This window comes from Electrona antarctica (assembly GCF_951216825.1).
Source record: "Electrona antarctica genome assembly, chromosome: 23".
Lineage (NCBI taxonomy): Eukaryota > Metazoa > Chordata > Actinopteri > Myctophiformes > Myctophidae > Electrona > Electrona antarctica.
In genome coordinates this window covers 3,669,562-3,693,152 of record NC_136804.1, presented here as the reverse complement: position 1 = coordinate 3,693,152, position 23,591 = coordinate 3,669,562, and the positions used below count along the sequence as shown (strand labels likewise).

The following is a 23,591-nucleotide window of genomic DNA, read 5'->3' as shown; positions in this document are numbered from 1 at the left end:
ATTTAGCTGTTCAAATCATGTTTGTTCATGAGAATTCCAAATACTAAAAATCCATACCCACTCTTGGCCTTTCCACTCTCTTACATCTAGTCTCTTAAGAGATCATGGGAGAATGTTTATTTAAACTGAGTGGATCTCAAATATGTTTGGCCTAGCATGGATAAAATAACATTTTGAATCAAAATCAAAAGACAAATTCTTATGATTTGCCAATTTGTGCATTCCGAGTGGCCCACAGAGGTGGGGCGGCCCTTCTGGGATTTGCCCAACAGCCCGATCTGATGAGTTATGTTAATCTAATTTAAAATGTTGATCAAATGCTATTTTCTTGTTTGTGAATAAAATAAGGCTACAGTTACGTGATGAACATATTATACAGATTGATATTGATCACTGCCTTTATGCAAACTTGGGCAGGCAGCAGCAGCTCTTGCCTGCGCTTCGAGATCGTGTCGAGACAGTTTGAAAAACGTAGTTTGAACATCCGATGAATTGAATATGAAGGACCCCAATGGAAACGAGCCACAGTGCTTTCTTGGGGTTTAAATCCTCTTAGCAGAACCTTGCACTGAACTGTACTTTCCTGTGCATTATTTTCTGCAAACTGTCCACAAAGTATTCAATCAAAGACAATGTGGCCATCTGTCATGCCGAGGGTCACGTGCAACGTCTCTTCTCACCCGCCACGCTGCGAACCCGGCCCGTCGCTTAGGCAACCCAGTAATAAATATAGAGGGAGATGTGTCATCGATGCCGTTTGGTAACCATGGCACCCGTAGAGGCACTATGTCGAAAATGGAGAGAGAGAGAGAGAGAGAGAGAGATAGAGAGAGAGAGAGAGAGAGAGAGAGAGAGATGATAGAATGATGACAGTGACAAAGGAAAGAGGCTTGGATGAGCGAGGAGGGAAAGATAGTGAGGGAGAGCTGGGGATAGATGGAGAACAGAGAGAGAGAGAGATAGAAAGGGAAACCGTCTGTCTGTCTGTCACACATACACACAGTCTCTCTTTGTCAGTTAGTTATGCCAGTTGTGCTACAGACAGACACTATACAGTGGGAATGCTAGCAGAATCCTAATGTTATGTTAATACTGAGGAGTAGAGCAAGACCTCTCACTGCCTCAGCTATCTGTGGCAGTTTGGAAATGCGCCCACACGCACACGCGCACGCTCGCACGCACACACACGCACACACGCACACACACACAATCTCTGTGGACCAGTCATAAGGTCCATGGCCCTCCGTTTCAGCTCAGCATCTCAACTTGACAAACGTACTGGACTCCTGTTGCCACCATGTCTGACGGCAGTTTGACGGCAGTGAAACTGATCCTGGCTGGCCTTCAGAGATCTAGGCTGATGTGTACCAATTATACTGTCATGTGTTCACTTCACAGTATACAAATCACACCCGTGTGAAGTGATGGGCGCTCTTATCATCGTACACGTACATCATCATGACGCAACGTCGATTTACTCAGACACTGGCGTAAAATTGTCCATTCATTGTCAATGGGAATTTAATGTTTGCGTATAGGACTGTACGCACTGCGCGATTTTTTAACATTTTTTATTATCGTTCACGACTACTATGTCAGACTATCCGATTAAAATTGAATACATTCTTGCCGTTTATTTCTCTTGAGACTGGTCACACTAAACGTTTTTTTACATTCCCCGACATATTCTCGCCGGGGGAGACGGTCGCGAAAATATAGTGTACTCGGGAGTCCGCAGTGAGTTGTGCTTTATTTGGAAATGTACTGTTACTACTGTATTCTGCATACTGTTAATAAATCAATCAATCAAATCAATGCTGTTCCGCTGCACGCACGCACTCCCAAGTTGGTTCGCTTACATGTGTGCATAAGCTATAGCAAGTACCAAAATATTAATAACCAAAATATAGACAATACATTAAACAATTCACTCATATGAAATTAACTACTAGGCCTACTAATAATAGGTAGGCCTAATAGAAAATGATTTCGCCATTGTTAGCGTTATCTTTTATTTCTTGTCTGAAGAATCTGACGTGTTCCACCATCACTGTGAACTCCCATGCAGCAGCTGAGCAGCTCCGCCAGACCATTAAAGTTTGTTCGGTATCGATTTGTAGGCCTACGGTGGACATTATTGTTGTAGCCTACTGTCTGGTAAATGGTACATTTATATAGTGCCTTTATCCAAGGTGCTTTACATAGATGTGATTACATGTGCATTACATTCACCCATTCACACACACATTCATACACCAATGGTGGCGGAAACCATGCAAGGCACCAACCAGCACATCAGGAGCAATTAGGGGTTCAGTGTCTTGCTCAAGGACACTTCGACACTAACTCTGGGGGAGCCCGGGTTCGAACTGGCAACCTTGTGGTTACCATCCAGCCACTCTAACCCTAACCCACCGCCGCCGCCGCCTGGTATTGTGGTATTGACACTAATAGCTGAATATTGGCGGGGCTAGCGCCCCTCAAAAATAGAGGAGGCGTGACGATGATGTGTGAAGTAGTTCTGAGGTTCAGGTGCTGCGGTGAGGTGATGTGGTGCTGCTGGTGCACAATAGTGTTGTTGTTTACACTCTCCAATCACAACAATATCTGAATTAAAAGGCCAGGGGTTCCCAAAAGGGGCAGCAGAGGCTCAGGGGTAGAGTGGCCGGATGGCCCGGTTCGATCCCTCCCGGGCCTCCCCCAGAGTTAGTGTCGAAGTGTCCTTGAGCAAGACACCGAACCCCTAATTTCTCCTGACGAGCAGGTTGGTGCCTCGCATGGTTTCCTCTGCCATCGGCGTGTAAATGTGTGTGTCTGAATGGGTGAATGTACTATGTAAAGTGCTTTGGATAAAAGCGCTATATAAATGCACCATTATAGTTCCATGCCAAGGACATCAAAAATAGACATAGCCCTCTGGCTGTTGCCCTCCAATGTAGATTGAATATTTTCTAAAATGTCTCCTCTCCAATTATTGTTGGGGGGGGGGGGGGGGGGGGGGCAACAATAATCATACTAATTGTTGCCTTTACCTTTGGGTTGAGGACCAGCTGGTGTTCATCAAAGTGCAGCAGGGCCACAGTGTTGGACTCAGAGTTGTTGACAAAGATCTGCAGACACGGGTAGAGGGAGGTTCCCTTACAGTCCGTACCGCACGTGAACACGCACTCAAACATCTCCTCTGGGCGAAGGACAGACACCACCTGGAGAGCAGAGGAGAGGAGAGGAGATGTTCTGAACTTCTCTGTACACAAAATGAACAATAGTACCATTTTCTTACAGACACACACAAACCTAATTAATGGCCTTAAACGTGTAGGGTGGGATGATATGGGTACCTCACGATACGATATCCGTGGCGATATTAGCCCCTTGATAATGATAATATCACGATATTCGATATATTGCGATATTCAATATATTGCAAGAGATTTCATCAGCAATATATCACGATATCTGTAACGGAAAATGAAAAAATAACCATAAAAGGCAAAAATATGGAATTATGAATGTATTCCAAAATCTTACAAGATTCGCAAACTGGCCAATAAGTACATTAATCTTACCTCCTCCAAACAGTAAAACACTGACGTCTTGTCTGTCCACAACATTGGGTAGCCTACTACTAGTAAAAACGAATGAAGATCACGATATTGGGAGAACGATACAATATATCGCGGGAGGAAGTATCACGATGTATCGCGATATCGATATATTGGCACACCCTATAGCTTGGCTTACAATGGAACAGATCTAGCCTTGGATCAAGACTATCGTAGATTTATTTGATCGATTTGTACATTTTCATATCTACGAGTGTTGGTGCTCTCCCACCTGTGGTCACTGCAGGGACATCGGTTGAGCCTGCAGGGCTCCGAACATGTACAAATGCAAAATAAATGTTAAAGAGTCCTATGGGGTGCTTGTGCAATGTTACTCCGTAGTTTTTCAATAAAGAAGTGTTTTAATCCCGTCTGTGGCCGAATGCTATTTTCACCCTTCGTTTACTTTACTTCCCGTTTACATTGAGCGTAATTCTGGCTTTCACCAGATGCGCCCCCTCACTATACCGCCGTTGAGAACTTCCAACAGAATCGGCCTTGCGGGCTCTACTGGGGTATCAGGTACGGTCGCCCCTAAACCGTCTCGCCCCTCGACAGAGATTGTGCAGTGGGCTTTCCCAATTTCGAGTCCCGACAGCCAGGTACGTGCACAAATCACAACTACAACTGTTGCTCTGATTACAATCGCGACATCGCATGCAAGTGCCCCGCTGCACTGTTTATAAGCCAAAAACAGTCCATTTGGGCTACGTTCACCGGCGATCGCGCGCGCCGGGGGGGGGGGGGGGGGGGGGGTTGTCTGGGTGCCTGGACCGCTGAGCCACAGCCCAGGCCTGGTCCGACGGTTCTTGTATTCTTGTATTCTTTATTTTGTTTTACTGAGAATAAGGTTAGAAATATGTTTAGGGTTAGGCATAGTTTTACTGGGGTTAAGTTTAGGTTTAGGCATAGTTTTACTGAGGTTAAGGTTAGGAATAAGGTTAGGTTTAACCGTTTAAGCATAATTTACTTAGGTTACTTTAGGAATACCATGCAGGCGCCAGGCGGCACAGTTCCGCCGGCTGTACGCCCGGGGCAAGTTGGTAAAGTCGTTTGGTATTCTCTACTGGTGCCCATGCAGTGACCACATGGAGAAGAGCACTAGAAGACTCTCGTAGATATGAAAATGTCACAATTGATAAAATACAGAGAGTCTTAATCGAAGGCTAGATCAAGACTATCATAGATGTATTTTATCGAGTCTGAATTTTGCGGTCGTAGAAGCAAAGGTCATCTATGATAGTCTTGATCCAAGGCTATAGAACAGACCATGAATCAGAATCAACTTAATTGTCACATCACAGTTTTACAAGTAAAGAAAATGAATAGACTACACTTATTAGTCTTTACTGCTTCACTTGTTGCATCATAAAACTGCAATGGTGGTCCCTATATACTCCCTCCCTACTTCACAGCACAAAATCTAAATCCCCTATAGGCTATAGGCCTAGGGTACAAAACCTGTTCCTAATGCTAGCTGACACAAAATTAGGTTACGATTTTCATCTTTATCATTAAGACTCAAATTGCATTTAGCTTGGGGAAATTGGGTTTATTTTTTATATATATAAAAGTTGAAGATTACAAAACCTCTACACCACTTCGTTTCCCAAACATTGGGTCGTGACCCATATGTGGGTCGCAGACACATTTGTATGGGTCCCTTTGTTTTTGTTTTGTTTCCTACAAAAAAAAACATTAAAACGTAAAAATAAAAAAGCAAAAAATAAAATAAAAAATTATCAAAATTATCCTATTATTATTCGTATCATTATTTCAGTAATTCCATGACGTCTTGTATAGCCGTTGTGAGCTTGTAGATCAGCTATTTTCACAATAGTTTGGGCCCCGGCGGCGGGCAATAAACGTCTAAATTCCTCGTTTGGAACACATGTAACTGTAACCCTCATAATCGAGCGTCTTGTGAATGTGAACCATATCCTTCATGGCTGGCTTAACTTAAGAAGCTAAAAAGTTTGGGAACCACTGCTGTAGTGTACAGTGTACACACTTACTGCCTACCGACGACCCAAATATACAGAAAAGGTAACCTTAAGGGTCCCGAAAGGGGGCTAAATTTGTCTCTGAACCAACCATACTGTATTTATTTACCGTGCAGTTGGTCGGGTTGCTCTGCAGGCTCTGCAGAGTTGGACTCAGCCAGCAGAAGCCCAGGATGAAGAGGCTGAGGATGCCACAGGCGATCAGGAACAAGCCCAGCCGAATGCTCTTGTCCTCGGCTTCCGAGTACTCGTAAGACACCCTGGTCTTCCCCATAACGACCGGACTCTCCTTTACCGGCTGTCAGTCCAACGAAACGGTATGCATGAGGCGGTCGAGGCGGAGGAGAGGAGAGAAGAGCCGCCCCCGGAGGGAGGGACAGTATAGGACAGAACAGCCAGGAGTCTGCAAAGTCAAGTGTGACAACTATGAATGAAAAAACGACTTCAGAGTTGGTTTAAAGGAGGAGGAAAAACTGGGGCGCTAAATATGTTAGGCTACGGTACTGTACTGCTGCCATCTGTCTGTCGTTTCATCCTAAAACTTCCCCTCTCTCTCTCTCTCTCTCTCTGAGTAGCCTATCCCTCCTCTTCCCCCTGTCCTTTCATCTCTCTCATCAACTTGTTTTAAAGCAGCTGTTCTGACTCCGAGTCCAGCCTCCTATACTCCCCTCCCTTCTGCGCACACACATACACAGTACACACTCACTCACACAGTGACGCACGCGCGCGGACGCGCACACACTCTCTCACACACACACACACACACACACACACACAGGATGGAGCGCCCTTTACCAACTCGCCCCCGCGAATTTTGTTAATGTAGTTAACAGTTAATTTAGTATTTCCCTCCCTCTCCGTCTCTGAAATGTGAAATTATCTTGTATACAGATTTATTTGATTGTATAGTAGTTGATCTCTATACTCTGTAAAATGTAGAAAGAACAACATGACACAGAGACGATGACTGCTTAATTAAGTTAATTTAGGACCTTCTAGCAGTTAATTTCGTTTTATTAAACACATTTCTTCCATGTAGCCCATGTTTTGTAATGGCATCATCATGCTATATATGCCCATGGATATACAGAGTGAACTTAAATAACAATGATAAATTAATATGATAATACCTTTTATATAATCACCAACATGAATTATGTTTGTTATTTACAGCTAGGTAGAGTAGCATGCTTGCAGCATGTTTGCATCATGGTAGTGGTGGAAAAAGTAGGCCCCTACTCACATTTGTTTTACTTTAGTAAATGTATCAATATTGCTATGTAGAAATGCTCTGTTACAAGTAAAAGTCCGGAATTTAACATTATCTTGAGTAAAAGTACAAACGTATTGATATAAAAATGTAGTCTACTCAAAGTACGAAAACTAAAAGTACTCTTTATGCAGAATGTCCCATTTCACAAGTTTTCAAATGTAGGCCTATAATAAAAGAAAATAGAAGATCTTCAGTGCTCTGCATTGCAGGCTTGTGAATCGGCTATTTTCAAATGGCCGAAATAATAGGGCTGAAGAGATTGATGTATGTTCACACCCCACTCGATGCCAAGTTCTGATTATCTAAGGGATTGTAATATCTAGTCCTATAAGCTCAACTAACTTTGTAATAATAATAATCAAAAATTACAAAGTAGCTCATAACATGTCTAAGGTGGATTTTTATGAAACTAAAACTTTACAGATTGAAAGAGGATAATTCAAGCTTTCCGTACAGCTGCAATGTTGGTGAGTTTGTTTGGCTGTCTATAGAGCACCGAATTCTGACGTCACTTTCAGTAGAGGGCGCCTATACACAGGTTCATGTATTTTTTAGTTGCATTGAGATCCCCATAGGGCGATTTTAGGTCGCTTCATATAAGTGTTTGAAAAATAAACCGACCACCCCGGCCTTTCTGTCAGGGGAGTGGCTGTGCGTCGTTAATGATGTCCATTCATATTTGATACAGCCAGTTTCTGGAGAAAATGGAATTAATGTGGCCGCAAAAGCCTTGAAACATGAAGGCAATGTCACTGCTAATATACGTCACGCCCAGCTGTAAACACATTGCGTTCCTGAGATTCCTCGTTGACGTAAGCTCAGCTGGTGACTCGACTCGTACTAACCACGAGACATTAAATATCAATAAAATAAAAATAAACGTAATTAACATTCAGTTTCTGTTGTGCGACGGGCAGATGCAGCCACCCGCCTATACCGGAAATGTAGTCTCTGGGTTGTTTCACTCGTTTCTAACGCTTTTTTGTTACTCTTTGGGTATATTTGTACATTTCCACCTTCAGTCGATGCTTCATATCCATATGAGTGAAAAGGCCGGGGTGATCGCTTTATTTTTCAAACACAGTTCTTATATGAGGCGATCTAAAATCCCCCTATGGAGATTACAATGCAAATAAAAAGTAGACGAACCTGTGGATTGACGCCCTCTACTGACAGTGACGTCAGGACTTTGGTGTTCTATGGGAAGTTGCACTATAGTTAACACCTTGCTGGCAAGATGGCAGTGGTGTGCATAAGGTCAATTGCCACATTATGGGTAAGTAGTGGTAAGTCTAACCGTCCTTTAAACTCCTCCGCAAATTCCGTCCGTCCTTCAAGGAAAATCAATAATCCTCAAATAGAAATAAAGTTAACTTCTTCCAGTGTTATATATCAAATAGGGCTGGTAACTGGTTAATTAATTACAGAAACAATAACGTGTTAAACCTTTCTTACTGGATGAATTTCAGGCGTACCGATCATACTGGTGCACTCAACGGGAGAAGAAGATGATCAGACCACTTTGCTTGGCCCAGTGGATGATGGGAAATTTAGATTGAAACAAGAAATGATTACATAGTAATATTTGTCAGGTGAAAGAAGCAGTGTTCTTTTCTCCGTTGTTCTTCCACACTCCCCAGCTGGCACAAACATTCTGAGTGCCAATCACTCAATCAGCCTAGGTGAGCCTTGGTGGGCTTCTCAATCACTGATAGTGGAGGAAAAAGTACTCGCAATTTTTACATTTTTTTAATACATTTTTTTAATTTTTTTACGAATTTGTAAAAGTATCAATACTGCAGTATTTTTTTTTTTTACTAAATAAAAGTCCAGAATTCTAAATGTACTTGAGTAAAAGTACAAAAAAAGTTTAGTGTTAGGCATAGTTTTACTGGGGTTGGGTTAGGCTTAGGCATAGTTTTACTGAGGTTAAGGTTAGGATTCAGGTTAGATTTAACCGTTTAAGCATCATTTACTTAGGTTACTTTAGGAATACCAGGCCACGCAGTTCCACCGACTGTACGCCGGGGCAAGTTGGCAAAGGGGAGACTCGTTTGGTATTCATAGATTCACACCAATAGCCTGCACCACAATATCATGAACGTGGAAAATAACTCAATGGCTTCTTAAAGATAGAAAAACACATAGCCCAGCAGATTGATAGAAAATCACATAGACCAGCAGATTATAGTACAAAATAATAAAGTACATCGTTGTGTGTAATTAGATTCGTATATAAAAGTTGTCTCCGAATGAAGATCACCGAATTACGTTCCAGATGCATCGTTCATCTGGGACTTTAGTCCTATAGTTGTGGAAAGGATATCGCGTCGCATAATTTCAGGCCGCTCGATACATGGCTGTAATAAATTGCTTAACGAATCAATTGTTCAAACTCTAAATCAATTGCTCGCCCCATGCAGCTCTGTTCTGACTATACAGCAGAGTGAGAGAGATGGAAGGATTGGGAGAGAAAGAGAGGAAGGATGGGATGAGGGGGAGAGAGAGAGAGACGGAGAGACAGATCAAGGAAAGAGATTTGGCATGAATGTAAATCAGACAGAAGCAAGAGCGTGTGTGTGTGTGTGTGTGTGTGTGTGTGTGTGTGTGTGTGTGTGTGTGTGTGTGTGTGTGTGTGTGTGTGTGTGTGTGAGAGAGAGAGAGAGAGAGAGAGAGAGAGAGAGAGAGAGAGAGAGGGAGAGAGGGAGAGAGAGAGAAGGATGCTGAGATAGAGTAAATGTGTGGCCTTGCAGGCTGGCTCTGTGTACAACAGTCTGAGGATAAATGGAGCAAATTAGACAATAGATCACAGTTGGTCTTCTTACCCAGTGGTGGAAAAGGTACTCACATTTTGTACGTTAAGTAATACTGCTGTTACAAGTTAAAAGTCTGGAATTCAAGTATTGGCATCAAAATGTACTTAAAGTTCGTGCTTAATGTAAATCGCTCTGGATTAAGAGCGTCTGCTAAATGCCTAAATTGTAAAAGCACTCATTATGCAGAATGTCTCATTTAAAGTTTTCAAATGTACAGTACATAACCAGTAAGACGCCCGAAAGGGCGAGGTCGCATGCACGCATCCGCCTGGGTGACGGCAGACTAGTGCTGGGCGAGCGCTGGCGCGTTGGCATGGGGGGTCAGATCAACATTATGGAATGAATTCTGTACTAGCCATATATGGAGCGTGTCTTGAGTGTACAGGGTTTGATGAGGTAAGATCAACAAGTCAGAACAGGTCAGCTCCATACATGTATATGGAGTTCTAAGGGTGGCAGCAGGGGCAGTGTCTTGAGTGTATCGGGTTTGATGAGGTCTGGCGATATATGGTGTGTCTTGAGTGTACATAATTTGATGAGGTCAGATCAACATATGGAATGTCAGAACAGGTCAGCTCCATATATGGAGATCTAAGGGTGCCAGTGGGGGCAGTCTTGAGTGAACAGGGTTCGATGAGGGCCTAGGTAGGGCCGGGCTTTCATTTTTGGACCTGTTGAGAAGTTTTCGCCGACTGCCAGACGTGGCTGCACTAACTAGAAATGCTGTCGACCTGCCAACTTGCGCTTTGCACACAAGGCCATGCATGGCCTACTAACTATCTAAAAAAGTGTTTACACTTTATTAATTTTACACTCCGTGTTAGGAAACTCAGTATAGCGGGTGGAAGATCCAAAAGCAGCTGCAACAGCTTGGCACCATGCTGGTCATCAAATTTTGTTGTGGGATGGCATCCCATTCCTCAACCATGTTTTGTTGCAAGTCATCCAACGTGGTTCTGTTGGTCACTCTAGCACGTACAGCACGTCCAAACTGATCCCACAAGTGTTCAAATGGGTTGAGGTCTGGACTCGCGGCAAGCCATTCCATCCTACTCCCAAATTCTGGAGGTAGGCTACTCTGTGATGATTCTGGCTCTGTAGGGGCGAGCGTTGTCATCTTGGAGGATGGCGTTTGGGTCCCAGATTCTGAAGATATGGGATCGCCACTGGCTCCAGAATCTCATCCCGATATCTCACTGCATTTGAGATTGCCTTCAATGATGACAACCTCAAGTTCTGTCTTTCCTGTGAGAGAGATACTGCCCCATACCATGCCAAGCTGTTGCAGCTGCTTTTGGATCTTCCACCTGCAATTGAGTGTAAAATTAATAGTGTGAAAGTGTAAAAATGTGCCAATATATGTTGTTTTTTCCTTATTACTGTGTGAGAGTGCAATTATCCAATCCACTAAGCAACATTTTGGACATTTTAAAGGTGCTACCCACACGTTTAGGTGTTGCTCATTCCACGAACACCCGATCCTTACAATCTATACCTCGTTGTAAAGGTGACTAATCGATTAAAATTATATAAAATACAATACCAATTGGTATTATTAAATGGAGAAGTTAAGTTTTCGAACTTTTGTTGCTGAGTTTAGATATAGATCTATGAAGAAAAAAAATCAGTTCTTCAGTGGTTCTTTACTCGTAATCATAGGGGAACTGTTTTTGGTGCTATATAGCACCAATCGTCAAATGGTGCAATATAGCACCAGTCTTTAAAGGTGCTGTATATAGTAGCCTTGCCAAGCCATGAGGCCCTGAGGCAGCTTGATGTACAAGTACACCCCTGGACATGACACTAGTATGTCGCAGGGACTTACCCCCAATCCAACCCTTGATGCTGAGTGTCAAGCAGGGAGGCACTGGGTCCCATTTTTAGTCTTTTGGTATGACCCGGCCAGGGATTGAACCCCAACCTCCCAGTCTCAGGGCGGACACTCTAACCACAAGGCCACTGAGCTGGTGCTGTATATAGCATAATGTAAATAAATGGTGTTAAAGTTATCCTCGGAATAGGGATGCTATGGTTCAAGTGGTTGAATGTTAAAAAAAGGGGCAGAGCTAAATATGTATATCCAGTACGATCTATCCCCCGATCGTTCCCTAGAAAATAGCCTGTCTGGCAAAAAATAGGAGAAGACGAGAGGCGAAATGCAGGCACCCCCCCCCCCCCCCTGAAAAATAAACAGGAAGATAGAGGAAATCTTGTGATCACGCGACCTCCTGGATCTCTGTGTGACAGAGAGTGAAATGGTGAGTCATATGTTAGCGAAGAGCACCTTCTGGAGTAAAAACAAAAATGAGTTGCGCAAAACATTACGTGGACATACTGTACTGTTCATTTGACAGTCCAAAAAACAAGTCAACACAGTGAACATCTACAAAGACTGTGCGGCTTGTCAGAACTTTATTGCATACGTAGAAATAACAATGGACACACCTTCCTATAACAAAAGTGCATTCATATATGCGACACAAATCACATTATTTCATTGTCATATTTACATACCGATTTAAGCTCTGACATTTAAGTGAAATGTAGCCTGGTATTGCCCTGGTATGACCCCTGCCACAGAGTGCCACCACAAAGTGCAAAGGGCTTTTCCCCTCAATGAGTCATCATGTGTTTTTGTAGTCGACCCCTGCGAACAAAGCCTTTGCCACAAACTGTACATGTAAAGGGCCTTTCCCCTGTATGAGTCATCATGTGTGTTTTTAGATTACCCGTGTTAACAAAGCCTTGACCACAAACTGTACACGTAAAGGGCCTTTCCCCTGTATGAGTCATCATGTGTATTTTAAGATCATGCCTTTTAACATAGCCTTTGCCACAAACTGTACACGTAAAGGGCCTTTCCCCTGTATGAGTCATCATATGTGTTTTTAGATTACCCGTGTTAACAAAGCCTTGACCACAAACTGTACACGTAAAGGGCCTTTCCCCTGTATGAGTCATCATGTGTATTTTAAGATCATGCCTTTTAACATAGCCTTTGCCACAAACTGTACACGTAAAGGGCCTTTCCCCTGTATGAGTCATCATGTGTTCTTTTAGGTGACGCTTACGACTAAAGCCCTTGCCACACTCTGTACACACAAAGGGCCTTTCCCCTGTATGAGTCATCATGTGTGTTTTAAGATTACCCGTGTTAGTAATGCCTTGACCACAAACTGTACACATAAAGGGCCTTTCCCCTGTATGAGTCATCATATGTGTTTTTAGACTATTCCTATGAACACAGCCTTTGCCACAAACTGTACACGTAAAGGGCCATTCCCCTGTATGAGTCATCATGTGTGATTTTAGATGACTCTTGTTAACATAGCCTTTGCCGCAAACTGTACAAGTAAAGGGATTTTCCCCTGTATGAGTTATCATGTGTTCTTTTAGGTGACCCTTTTGACTAAAGCCCTTGCCACACTCTGTACAAAGTAAGCTTGTCTTCCCTGTGTGCATACTTGTGGAGTGAGTTTGTTTTGATGATTTCACATCTTCGGACAACTTGTTGCGGTCTCCTTGTGTTACATGTGATTTCAGTGTTTTTAAAGCTGACTGATTGACCACCCTGGTCTCCTCCTCCCACTCATCACTGTCTTCAGTGATGTCAGATTCAAAACAGTGTGGAGAGAGGAGCTTGTCATCCCTAGTTGGCTGTGATGTTCCACAGTCATCAACATCAGCTTGTGTATTCATGCGTTCAGCTGAGGTGCTGGCAACAGGCTCTGTCTCTATGTTTTCATCATCACCTTCACTTTTCACTGCTAGTAATGTCAACGTTGACCTATCAGCCTCCTCTGGTTTTTGAAGTAGCTCCTCCTGTTCATCCTTAATGTGTGGGGGTTCTGGTTCCTCCTGGACCAGACTGGGGCTCATCTCCTGCTGTTCAGGTGAAACGCCCTCTTTATACACAGGGACATGCAGGACGTCTAGGCAAAAGATACAATAGGAGAAAACCAATAAATGTTTTAATTAGAGAAAAAAATCACACCCGTGTGAACTGAGTGGTGTAAGGTTTTATATAGCATGATCAGCTGTGGTCTGACGTAATGTCTGACGTAATGAAATAAGGTAAGGTATTATATACCCTGATCAGCTCTGATCTGACGTAATGAAATCACACCTGGATGTGATTTCACAACTGGCTTTTTTTGTGCAGAGAAAATGACCACGGTTGCTACGGTCATCCAGTTCACCCGGGTGTGATTTAATTACGTCAGAAATTATTTTGAACATAGCAACCATGGTCATTTTTTTATGCACACAAAAGCCAGTTGTAGGAGTGGTTTACACCACTCAAAAATATCTACCTTTGAATGTCCCATTGACCAGACAGTTGTACACACATACAAGCACGCACGCACAAACAGCAATTGTGTGCGAACCTGGTGAAAATAGCAGATCTACAAGTTCACAACAAGGGAAAGGACAACATCACCTGGAAGTTTAATTACGGGCAATAAAACTCACGCATAAGACAGTAGTGAGATCAGCCATGCTGTACAGCTTTGAAACGGTGGCACTGACAAAAACACAGGAGGCAGAGTTGGGGGTGGCAGAATTGAGGATGCTATGATTCTCTTTAGGAGTGACAAGGAATGACAGGATCAGAAATGACTACAGTAGACGATCAGCCCAGGTTAGATGGTTTGGGGATTAAACAAGATGGTTTGGACATGTGCAGAGGAGGGATTAGAGTTACATTTGGAGAAAGGTGGTGAAGATGGAGCTGCCAGGCAAGAGAAGAGGAAGGGCAACAAGGTTTATAATAATAAAACTTTATTTGGGAGCAGTATGGGTTGGTGCCCCAGACTGTGTCTTCCGTGAGGAGGAGGCCCAAAAGCCCACGGTAAGGCCTAGGGCCATTCAAGCCTCAAGCGGAGCCTGCAGCACCACCGCATACCCAAGCATACGTCCCAGGTGCATCCATGCAATGTTTTTTCGTTCTATTTGTATAACACCTTTCATGACATGAAATGCAGCTCAAAGTGCTTTACAGAGCAATAGAGAAAAAAATAAAAGAAAAGAAAGGCATGAAACATTAAAATAATAGCAGTAATGCAGTATTTAAAAGATCAACTAAAAGCAAGAGTGTAGAAGTGTTTTAAAAATGTCTACAGAGGCTGCCTGTTGAATGTATAGTGGGAGTTTGTTCCACGGTGAAGCACAGTGGTTTTTAATTGCCATTTTTTAGGCACACCGAGCAGGCCAGCAGTGGAGGACCCGAGGGGGCGGTTTGGGCAGTCATGTAGTGACTAAAATAAAGTAAAATTATTTTAACATCAATCCTAAAAACAACTGGAAGCCAATGCAGTGAAGCTAAAACTGGAGTAATATGTTCTCTCATCTTAGTTTTAGTTAAAACTGTGCCGCAAGGTTTATGGATTCTGTGAGAGAGGACATGCAGGTGGCAGGAGTGACTGAGGAAGATTTAGAGAACAGAAACAGATGATCCGCCGTGGCGACCCGATGGGAATTATATCAAACACAATTGATCACAATAATAAACAAACACCTATCTCACCAGGGACATTCCCGTCGATGGCTAGTGAGATTCAGCTCTCACTGCTCCAATTTCATTGTAGTTTTCCTAATGTTTTTTAATTTAAAAGATATCTAAAAATTTCAATTCCTCTTTCAGTCTTTCTGGCCCAATTCCAATTCCCCTTAGAAGCGCGTTCATGTGAAGTCTGTGAGCGCTGTTCCATTTGAAATGGTTAGTGATGAGAAACCATAAAAAGACAGTACTTAAATAAGTAGCCGTTTGGAGATGTTGTAATGTACGGCTGTCCAGCCGGCAGCCAGAGCATGGCACTACTTAGCCCAAGGTTTAGACTCTCGTAGAGGTTTTTTTCGATTCTGACGAATCTCTCAACGAGAGTCTAAGAGGCTTGTCCGGAAATTCCGGTCGTAAGTTTTACGTTTGTGCCTCAAAATCACTCTTACCTTGTACAGATGCAAAATCTAAGCTCATGTCTGGTTTGCCCCACTTGTCCGGTGTGTGTACGTTCAACAATTACACAACGTACACACGTAGTTTTCAATAAAAAAGGTATTTTAATCCGAGCTGTTTTTTTGCCATTGGCTTTCAACTACGCGCCCCTATCGGTCGGGAGGAGTATGGCACTCGGTGTGTTCGATATAGGCACGCTGACCGCACTGCCTATACAGACTAATAGGCGAGTGCGCTCCCGGTGTGCAACTTTGTATTTCCCAAACGAACCCTGTTTGAGAAAAGTAACTACGCGTGCACGTTGTGTAATTGTTGAACGTACACACACCGGACAAGTGGGGCAAACAAGACATGAGCTTAGATTTTGCATCTGTACAAGGTAAGAGTGATTTTGAGGCACAAACGTAAAACTTACGACCGGAATTTCCGGACAAGCCTCTTAGACTCTTGTTGAGAGATTCGTCAGAATCGAAAAAAACCTCCACGAGAGTCTAAATCTTGGGCTAGGCACTACTGGTATGGTATTTTGACTAGGTAGACTGGTAGAGGGATGTGAGATTGATGGTACAAAATATACCAGCATTCAAAATCTGTACACTTTCCCACAGGATGCCAAAATTAAATATAGGCCTATGGCTGAATTGTAAGCAGTTCAGGCAAGTGGGAACAGGGTTTAATTTTTATATGACTGAAACATTGATAAGGAGATAGTCCTACAACAGAAGAAACTGACAGAGTATGAAACTTACTGGGGTCCAGGTGGTCTTCAGGTTCCTGTTTAACAGAAACCCAGAAAGTCCTGGGTGGTTGTGGAGAAGTCATGTTCACCTGCAGGCTGGACTCCACACACTGGTCTGGAACGAAGGAATAAAATAAAGGACTTTATAACATGGTGTTGTTATAAAGGTTGAGAGGTAGGTGAAGGTTGAGAGTTGGCCTATGAATTTACATTGTACATATCTAGCATTTAAATCAAAATATATGTGGAATGCTCTAGAATCACCTGAACTGTGACATGTTAAATTTAATGTACGTACAGTATATTGCCCAGTTTCGACAGAACAATATTGAGGGGGTGTGCCAAAGACTGAAGTCAATGACGGATTACAAAAGCAAACGACAGACAATTGTAAATGCAACACCTATAGTCATGCAGCAAGTCTTCAAAAAAGGCCTTAGTTTTTGAGATGCCCCTACCCGAGTTAGAACGAAACGCAACCATGTGTTTTTTCTTATCTTTAGAGAGAGAGAGAGAGAGAGAGCATTAAACTTACTGTCCAGGTGGTCTTCAGGTTCCTCTTTAACAGAAACAGTCCTGGATGGTTGTGGAGAAGTCATCTTCACCTGCAGGACTTTGATATAACATGACCCGTTAGCTGAAGGTTGCATGTAAAACAGTGGTTTTCCACCCTTTTCATATCAAGGCCCATTATTTATTCATAATTTGAGCCACAGACCACCATTTGATTAGATTTAGCCTCTCTCAACATTTTGTTGTCCTTGGATAAGATTCTGTCCACAATTCCATGCTGTATTGATGGTGGCAGCCGGAAATTAGACGGCACCCGGGAGCAGTATGGGTTGGCGCCCCAGCCTGTGTCTTCCGTGAGGAAGAAGCCCAACAAACCCACGGTGAGGCCTTTAGGAGGGCCATTCAAGCCTCAAGCGGAGCCTGCGGGACCACCAAGGGCAAGGTGGAGCCTGCAGAACTGTTGCGGCTCGAGAATCCACCATTCCTGAATAAAGTGCCTGGTGCTGGGAGTCTGGTGCAACGCACAGGGCCTGACCTGGTGAGAGCAGGAGTGGACCTGGTGAGACGTAGGAGGGGCCCGGACAGGAGTCAACCCACAGAGCCTAGTCCTTCCACGCACCAGAATGGTACCTCCCAGTCCCGGCAGAGTAGTTCAGGAGGAACGGATTGTATGGCCCTGGTTTTTCCCTAATGGGACTGATCGAGGGTAGCTACTGGGACGTAAGTCGGGACTTGATCACCCCGGCTGGGTCACCTGAGTGAGGGGTATGATGTTGCGAGACCCGAAACCCCGATGACCTTGGATTAGATTAGATTAGATTAGATTCAATTTATTGTCACTGCACATAGTATACAAATACTTTGACAATGAAATGAACAGTGGCGTCCAGCCAGAATGCAATACAGTAATGCAGTAATGGAAATAAATATACTTTTTGATGAATGTACAGAATGTACAGTATGTACAGTGGTATATAATAAATAGAAAAATAAGTAGAAAATAAGCAATGAAGTATAAATAAGAACTTAAGTATGCATATATATATACACACCCACCCACTACTGTATGTATGGTGTGAGCATGAGAGTTCAGATGGGTAGGAGGAAGGGGGTATCGTTGTTCAGTGTCATTGAGGAGGGGCAGAGTTCAGCAGGGAGACAGCAACAGGAAAGAAGCTGTTCCTGAGCCTACTAGTGCGGGAACCAATAGTCCTATAGCGCCTCCCGGATGGAAGAAGGGCAAAGAGTCTGTGGTTTGGGTGAGAGGGGTCTTTCAGGATGCCTCTCGCCCTACGCAGACATCTTTGGCGCTGTAGATCCTCAATGGACGGGAGTTGGGTGCCAATGATGTACTGGGCAGTTTTTACTACCCGTTGCAGGGCCTTCCGGTCAGACACTGTGCAGCTGTTGTACCACACTGAGATGCAATTTGTCAAAATGCTCTCAATGGTGCAGCGGTAAAAGTTCACCAAAATCCGGTGATCAAGGTGAGCCTTCCTCAGTCTCCTTAGGAAATATAGACGCTGCTGCGCCTTCTTGAACAGGGTGGAGCAGTTGAGAGCCCATGAGAGGTCCTCAGAGAGGTGAACACCCAGGAACTTGAAGCTGGACACCCGCTCCACCACCGCCCCGTTGATGTGGATCGGGGTGTGGTCACAGCGGTTCTTTCTCCTATAGTCCACAATTAGCTCCTTGGTCTTCGTGGTGTTGAGAGCCAGATTATTGTCAGCGCACCACTCCGCCAGGTGCTGGACCTCCTCCCTGTAGGCCGACTCATTGTTGTTCCTAATCAGGCCTACCACCGTGGTGTCATCCGCGAACTTGATAATGGTGTTGGAACCATGCACCGGAACGCAGTCAAAGGTGAAGAGGGAGTAGAGGAGAGGGCTAAGCACACAGCCTTGTGGTACACCGGTGTTCAGTGTCAGGGTGGAGGAGGTGTGATTATCCAACCTAACAGACTGGGGTCTGTTGGTCAGAAAGTCCAGAATCCAGTTGCAGAGTGTGGTGCTGATGCCAAGGTGGTGAAGTTTGGTGACCAGTTTAGAGGGGATGATGGTGTTGAATGCGGAGCTGAAATCGATGAACAGCATCCTTACATACGTGTTGGTGAGTTCCAGGTGAGTCAGGGCAGTGTGTATTGCAGTGGAGATGGCATCCTCAGTTGACCTGTTGTGACGGTAGGCATACTGATGAGGGTCCAGGGTCGGGGGTAGGCAGGTTTTCAGGTGAGCCAGTACCAGCCTCTCGAGGCACTTGGTGATGATGGGGGTGAGTGCCACAGGGCGGAAGTCATTCAAGCATGTTGCTGTAGAATGCTTTGGTACTGGAACGATGGTAGCCGTTTTGAGACAGACAGGAATGACTGCCTGGGACAGAGAGAGGTTGAATATATTACAGAAAACTCCTGCCAGCTGCTCAGCGCATGCCCTCAATACACGACCAGGAATGCCGTCAGGGCCCGCAGCCTTCCGTGCATTCACCCTACTCAGTGTGGTGTACACCTCACTGGTGGAGAGTGTGAGCGGATGGTCACCTGGTGGAACTCTGGTTTTGGTGGCGGTCTCCTTGTTGTCCCGGTCAAAGCGAGCGTAGAAATGGTTCAGCTCGTCGGGCAGAGAGGAGCTGCTGGAAGAAGGGGAGGAGTTATGGGGTTTGTAAGCTGTGAGTGCCTGAATGCCTTGCCACATGCGCCGAGAGTCAGAGTTGTTGAAGTGCTCCTCTATCCGCAGTTTATGGGCATATTTGGCCCTCCAGATGCCCTTCTTCAGGTTAGCCCTGGCTGAGCTGTAGGCCTCTGTGTCACCAGCCCTAAAAGCAGCGTCTCGTGCCTTTAGCAGTAGGCGGACCTCAGCATTCATCCAAGGCTTCTGATTGGGGAATGTTTTTATTTTCTTGTGTGAAGTGACATTGTTTATACATCTGTTGATGTAATCCAAAACAGAGCCAGTGTATAGATCAATGTCCGTGAGGGAGTCCTGAGTGGCCTGGGTAGAAAATATACTCCAATCAGTGTGCTGGAACTGCTGCTGGAGTGAGCATTCAGCTCCCTCTGGCCATATTTTTACTGACCTTACTGTGGGTTTTATCCGTTTAATGAGAGGTAAATATGAAGGGAGGAGGAACAGTGAAATATGGTCTGATTGACCCAGATGGGGGTGGGGAATGGCTTTGTACGCCTTGGCAATGTTTGTGTAAACATGGTCCAGTGTATTGTCTCCTCTCGTGGCACAGGAGACATGTTGGTGAAATTTGGGTAGCACTGTTTTCAAGTTTGAGCGGTTGAAATCCCCGGCCACGACAAAAGCCGCGTCGGGTTGAGCTGTTTGCAGCTTACTGATAGCTGCCTGAAGCTCTTTCAGTGCTACTTTAACATTGGCATCCGGAGGAATGTACAGCCATGGTAGCGTCCGTGCACCATGTTTTATTTACATAAATGCAAAGACCGCCCCCCTTGCTCTTACCGGAGTCAGCTGTTCTGTCAGCTCTGAAAACGCAGCGTCCTTCAAGCTCTATCACACTGCTGGGGATATTGTCACTGAGCCATGTTTCCGTGAAAATCAAAATATTGCAGTCCATCATTTTATTCTGTGAAGTGATTCGGAGCCGCAGCTCGTCCATTTTGTTCGCCAGGGATCGAACATTGGCGAGGAAGATTGACGGTAGCGGTAGCCGATGGGGGTATAGCTTCAGCCTAACCTGTATCCCACCCCGCTTCCCCCGTCGTTGTTTGCGGTCTCTACGCCGCCTCCGGCTGCTGCCGGTCGGGAGAACTGAAGGACTGCCCCGCGGTGCCTTCACGATCTCCAGCGGTAGTTGGCTGAGATCCAATACAACATCTGTGCAAAGTAGTCCTATATCCAGGAGTTCGTGTCGGTTGTATGATGTCAACGCACGACAATATTGTGTACACAGAGTCAATAGTAGTAGTGAGATGATCACCGTATTCCAAAGTCTGGTTAGACGCTGAGCCTCGCGTTCTAGACGCGCCGCCATCCCGCTGTCACGTCAGCACAGCACAGCACAGCACAGCACAGCACAGCACAGCACCTTGGGATACATCACTGAGGATACGTCCCAGGTGCATCCATGTATGTATGTATTTTGTTTAGTTTATGTGGTACCATTAGGAGATATAGCCTAACGGGCAAATGATCAAAATAACAATTCTTCTATATTCTCTAATTGTGTAGACTTCTAGTAAATTAATGATGTTTAACAATAATTCAACTCTTGAGAGCGATTTTTTTTTTCAATTTTACGCTCTCAAAGTTAAACATCTATAAGGGTACATTGGTTACCAATCCATAATTTAGCTGGGGACCACCTGGAACCCCCTCAAGGACCACTGGTGGTCCCCGGACCACTGGTTGAGCACCACTGATGTAAACCATGCCCCTTTAAGCTTATTGTAGCTACTATAGCTACTGCCTGAAACATGTGTAAAATTGGACTTTTTTTCTCGGTTATCCCTTAATTTGGATGTGTTTTGACTGTACTTTGACTGCTTTATATTTCTTCCAATAAAGTAATCAATCATACATATGTGTTTGAAATGCACCTTAAACAACAAACCTGCTCTGTATAGTTTGACGTGTGGCTGTAAAATCACGTCCAGCAGTTTGCCTCGTCTCTCCGTCTCCCGCAGAGTTTCTAGTGTCTCCATCTCTCTCTGGAAGAGGTTGCACATCAACTCTGCAGTGGCACTAAGGCGCTCCAACACAAACACTCATGAAGCTTCTCGTCGTCCCAAACATCAAAAGCACTCTGCTGCTGTTTCTCCAAAACGCCCAGTATCTCCTCTCCCACCGACGTCATGTGTTCATTTATAGACAGCCGTAAAGACTCCATTTGAAACATTTGACCTCCTTTATGAGACATTTTTCCACAGTGCTCTTGTATTGTTGATCATGCTCAGTCACCGCTAGCCAGGCTAAATCACAACACAACACGCAGTTACTTCCGGGTGACAACGTGGTTCTGGTATGTGCAGCATCCAGGCGCCGTCGTCCCTTAATCTCATTCGCCCCCTAGTGGAGGAGGTGATAGAGGTGATTCGATTAGAGATAGGAAGCCCATTAGCCCATAACTACACTTTAAAAACAAGCCCCCAAAAAAACGCAACCCACAACTACCAATATTTACAAGTACAATGCTACCGACAGTGGCAATTACACTACTGAGGCTGCAGGGGTGCTGTTGTATCAATTTATGCTGGGATGTATTTAGATTTTTATTTTAATATTTATTTTCTTTATAGGCCTACATTTTTATCTCATGGTTTTTGTAACCAATTTTTTTCCACCCAGTGTCAATTGTCTAATATAATCCTGGGCGTTACACACCTCTGCCAACCTGGGGAGAGCAACGGACTGGCCTCATGCTTCCTCCAATGCCAATTAAGCCTTTTCACCTGACAGGGGAGTTTCCCGTAGCGTTGAAGGAACACTTCTCTCTTCTCCACTTTCTCCTCCCTCCTTAAACTGGAGGAGATGTCGGTCAGTAAAAACAGAGAGATGTGTCAGGGTGAGCTGAGCTGTAGGCTATTTGTTACTCACTGTTGTGAGTGACATAATGTTGTAGTTTTCTAACTTTAGAAAACTACACCGCGGTGAGTGGCTACTCACCTAAAACTGGAGTATGAATGAGCCTTTACTTTAGCTCTCAGAACTTATGACATCTACAATCAGCTCTCAGAACTTACAATGACCCCTACCATCATCTCTCAGAACTTACAATGTCCCCTACCATCAGCTCTCTTAACTTACAATGATCTCTACCATCATCTCTCAGAACTTACAATGTCCCCTACGCCCTACCATCAGCTCTCTTAACTTACAATGATCTCTACCATCATCTCTCAGAACTTACAATGTCCCCTACCATCAGCTCTCTTAATTTACAATGATCTCTACCATCATCTCTCAGAACTTACAATGTCCCCTACCATCAGCTCTCTTAACTTACAATGATCTCTACCATCATCTCTCAGAACTTACAATGACCCCTACCATCAGCTCTCTTAACTTACAATGACCCCTACCATCAGCTCTCTTAACTTACAATGACCCCTACCATCAGCTCCCAGTAGGCTACTTACCACACGTACCAATAAGGCTCGCTGAATACGCCGGGTGGTGGCAAGAATTGTACCTAGTAGGCTATCTTGTGGTCTAAAGCGCACAACCAACTGAGCTGACAGTTACAGTAGCTGCCTTAATTAGATGTAGTTTTACTTTAAACATGTGTGCCATTATTTTGTATTGATCTGCTTGTGTTTGTTTATTGTTGCTAATTAGTTGAAATTGTTTTTACTTTATACTTGTGTACCTTTTATTTTATAGTAGGTCATCAGTGGTTCCCAAACTGTGACGCGCGAACGCGACATGAAAAGGCTAATGGTGGTGCTATGGTTTTATTTTAGTAGGCTAGATGAACCACATGCTTTTGAATGTTGATCAAAGTCTTTACTTTACATGAACCAAGTTACTGCCAAGAATACTTTTTTTTTGGCCAGATGGTTCATAGCGCCTAGAACGAGTTAGACAAGTTTTTAGTTATATATTGACTTCAGCTGATCACTCCTCTACGGTTGCTGAATATAGGTCTCTGTTGCTAGGCAACCGCGATACAAAGCGGAAGAGAAAACGTCTCGCTCTGTCTGCTTTAACGATGACTGGATTTTTAGA

The 23,591-nt window shown here is 44.2% G+C and overlaps 1 protein-coding gene and 1 long non-coding RNA gene across 2 annotated transcripts in view; both read right to left on the bottom strand.

The window, feature by feature from the left end:
• The window catches only part of LOC306916429 (calcium-activated potassium channel subunit beta-4-like), a gene marked incomplete at both ends in the record, with an annotated part of 43,386 nt that extends 37,507 nt beyond the window's left edge, over window positions 1–5,879 (bottom strand). The window contains 2 exons of the mRNA XM_079494278.1: window positions 3,033–3,203; window positions 5,715–5,879. Of these exons, the coding sequence (XP_079350404.1) occupies window positions 3,033–3,203; window positions 5,715–5,879 (336 nt within the window). The remainder of the gene's footprint in view (window positions 1–3,032; window positions 3,204–5,714) is intronic.
• A 6,219-nt stretch (window positions 5,880–12,098) lies between these two features.
• On the bottom strand, window positions 12,099–21,797 carry LOC306916217. The gene is made up of 4 exons (XR_013788963.1): window positions 21,478–21,797; window positions 16,925–17,002; window positions 16,400–16,504; window positions 12,099–13,626 (listed from the first exon to the last, which is right to left on the bottom strand). It is a non-coding gene; the product is annotated as an uncharacterized lncRNA (long non-coding RNA).
• Window positions 21,798–23,591: the final 1,794 nt, after the last annotated feature.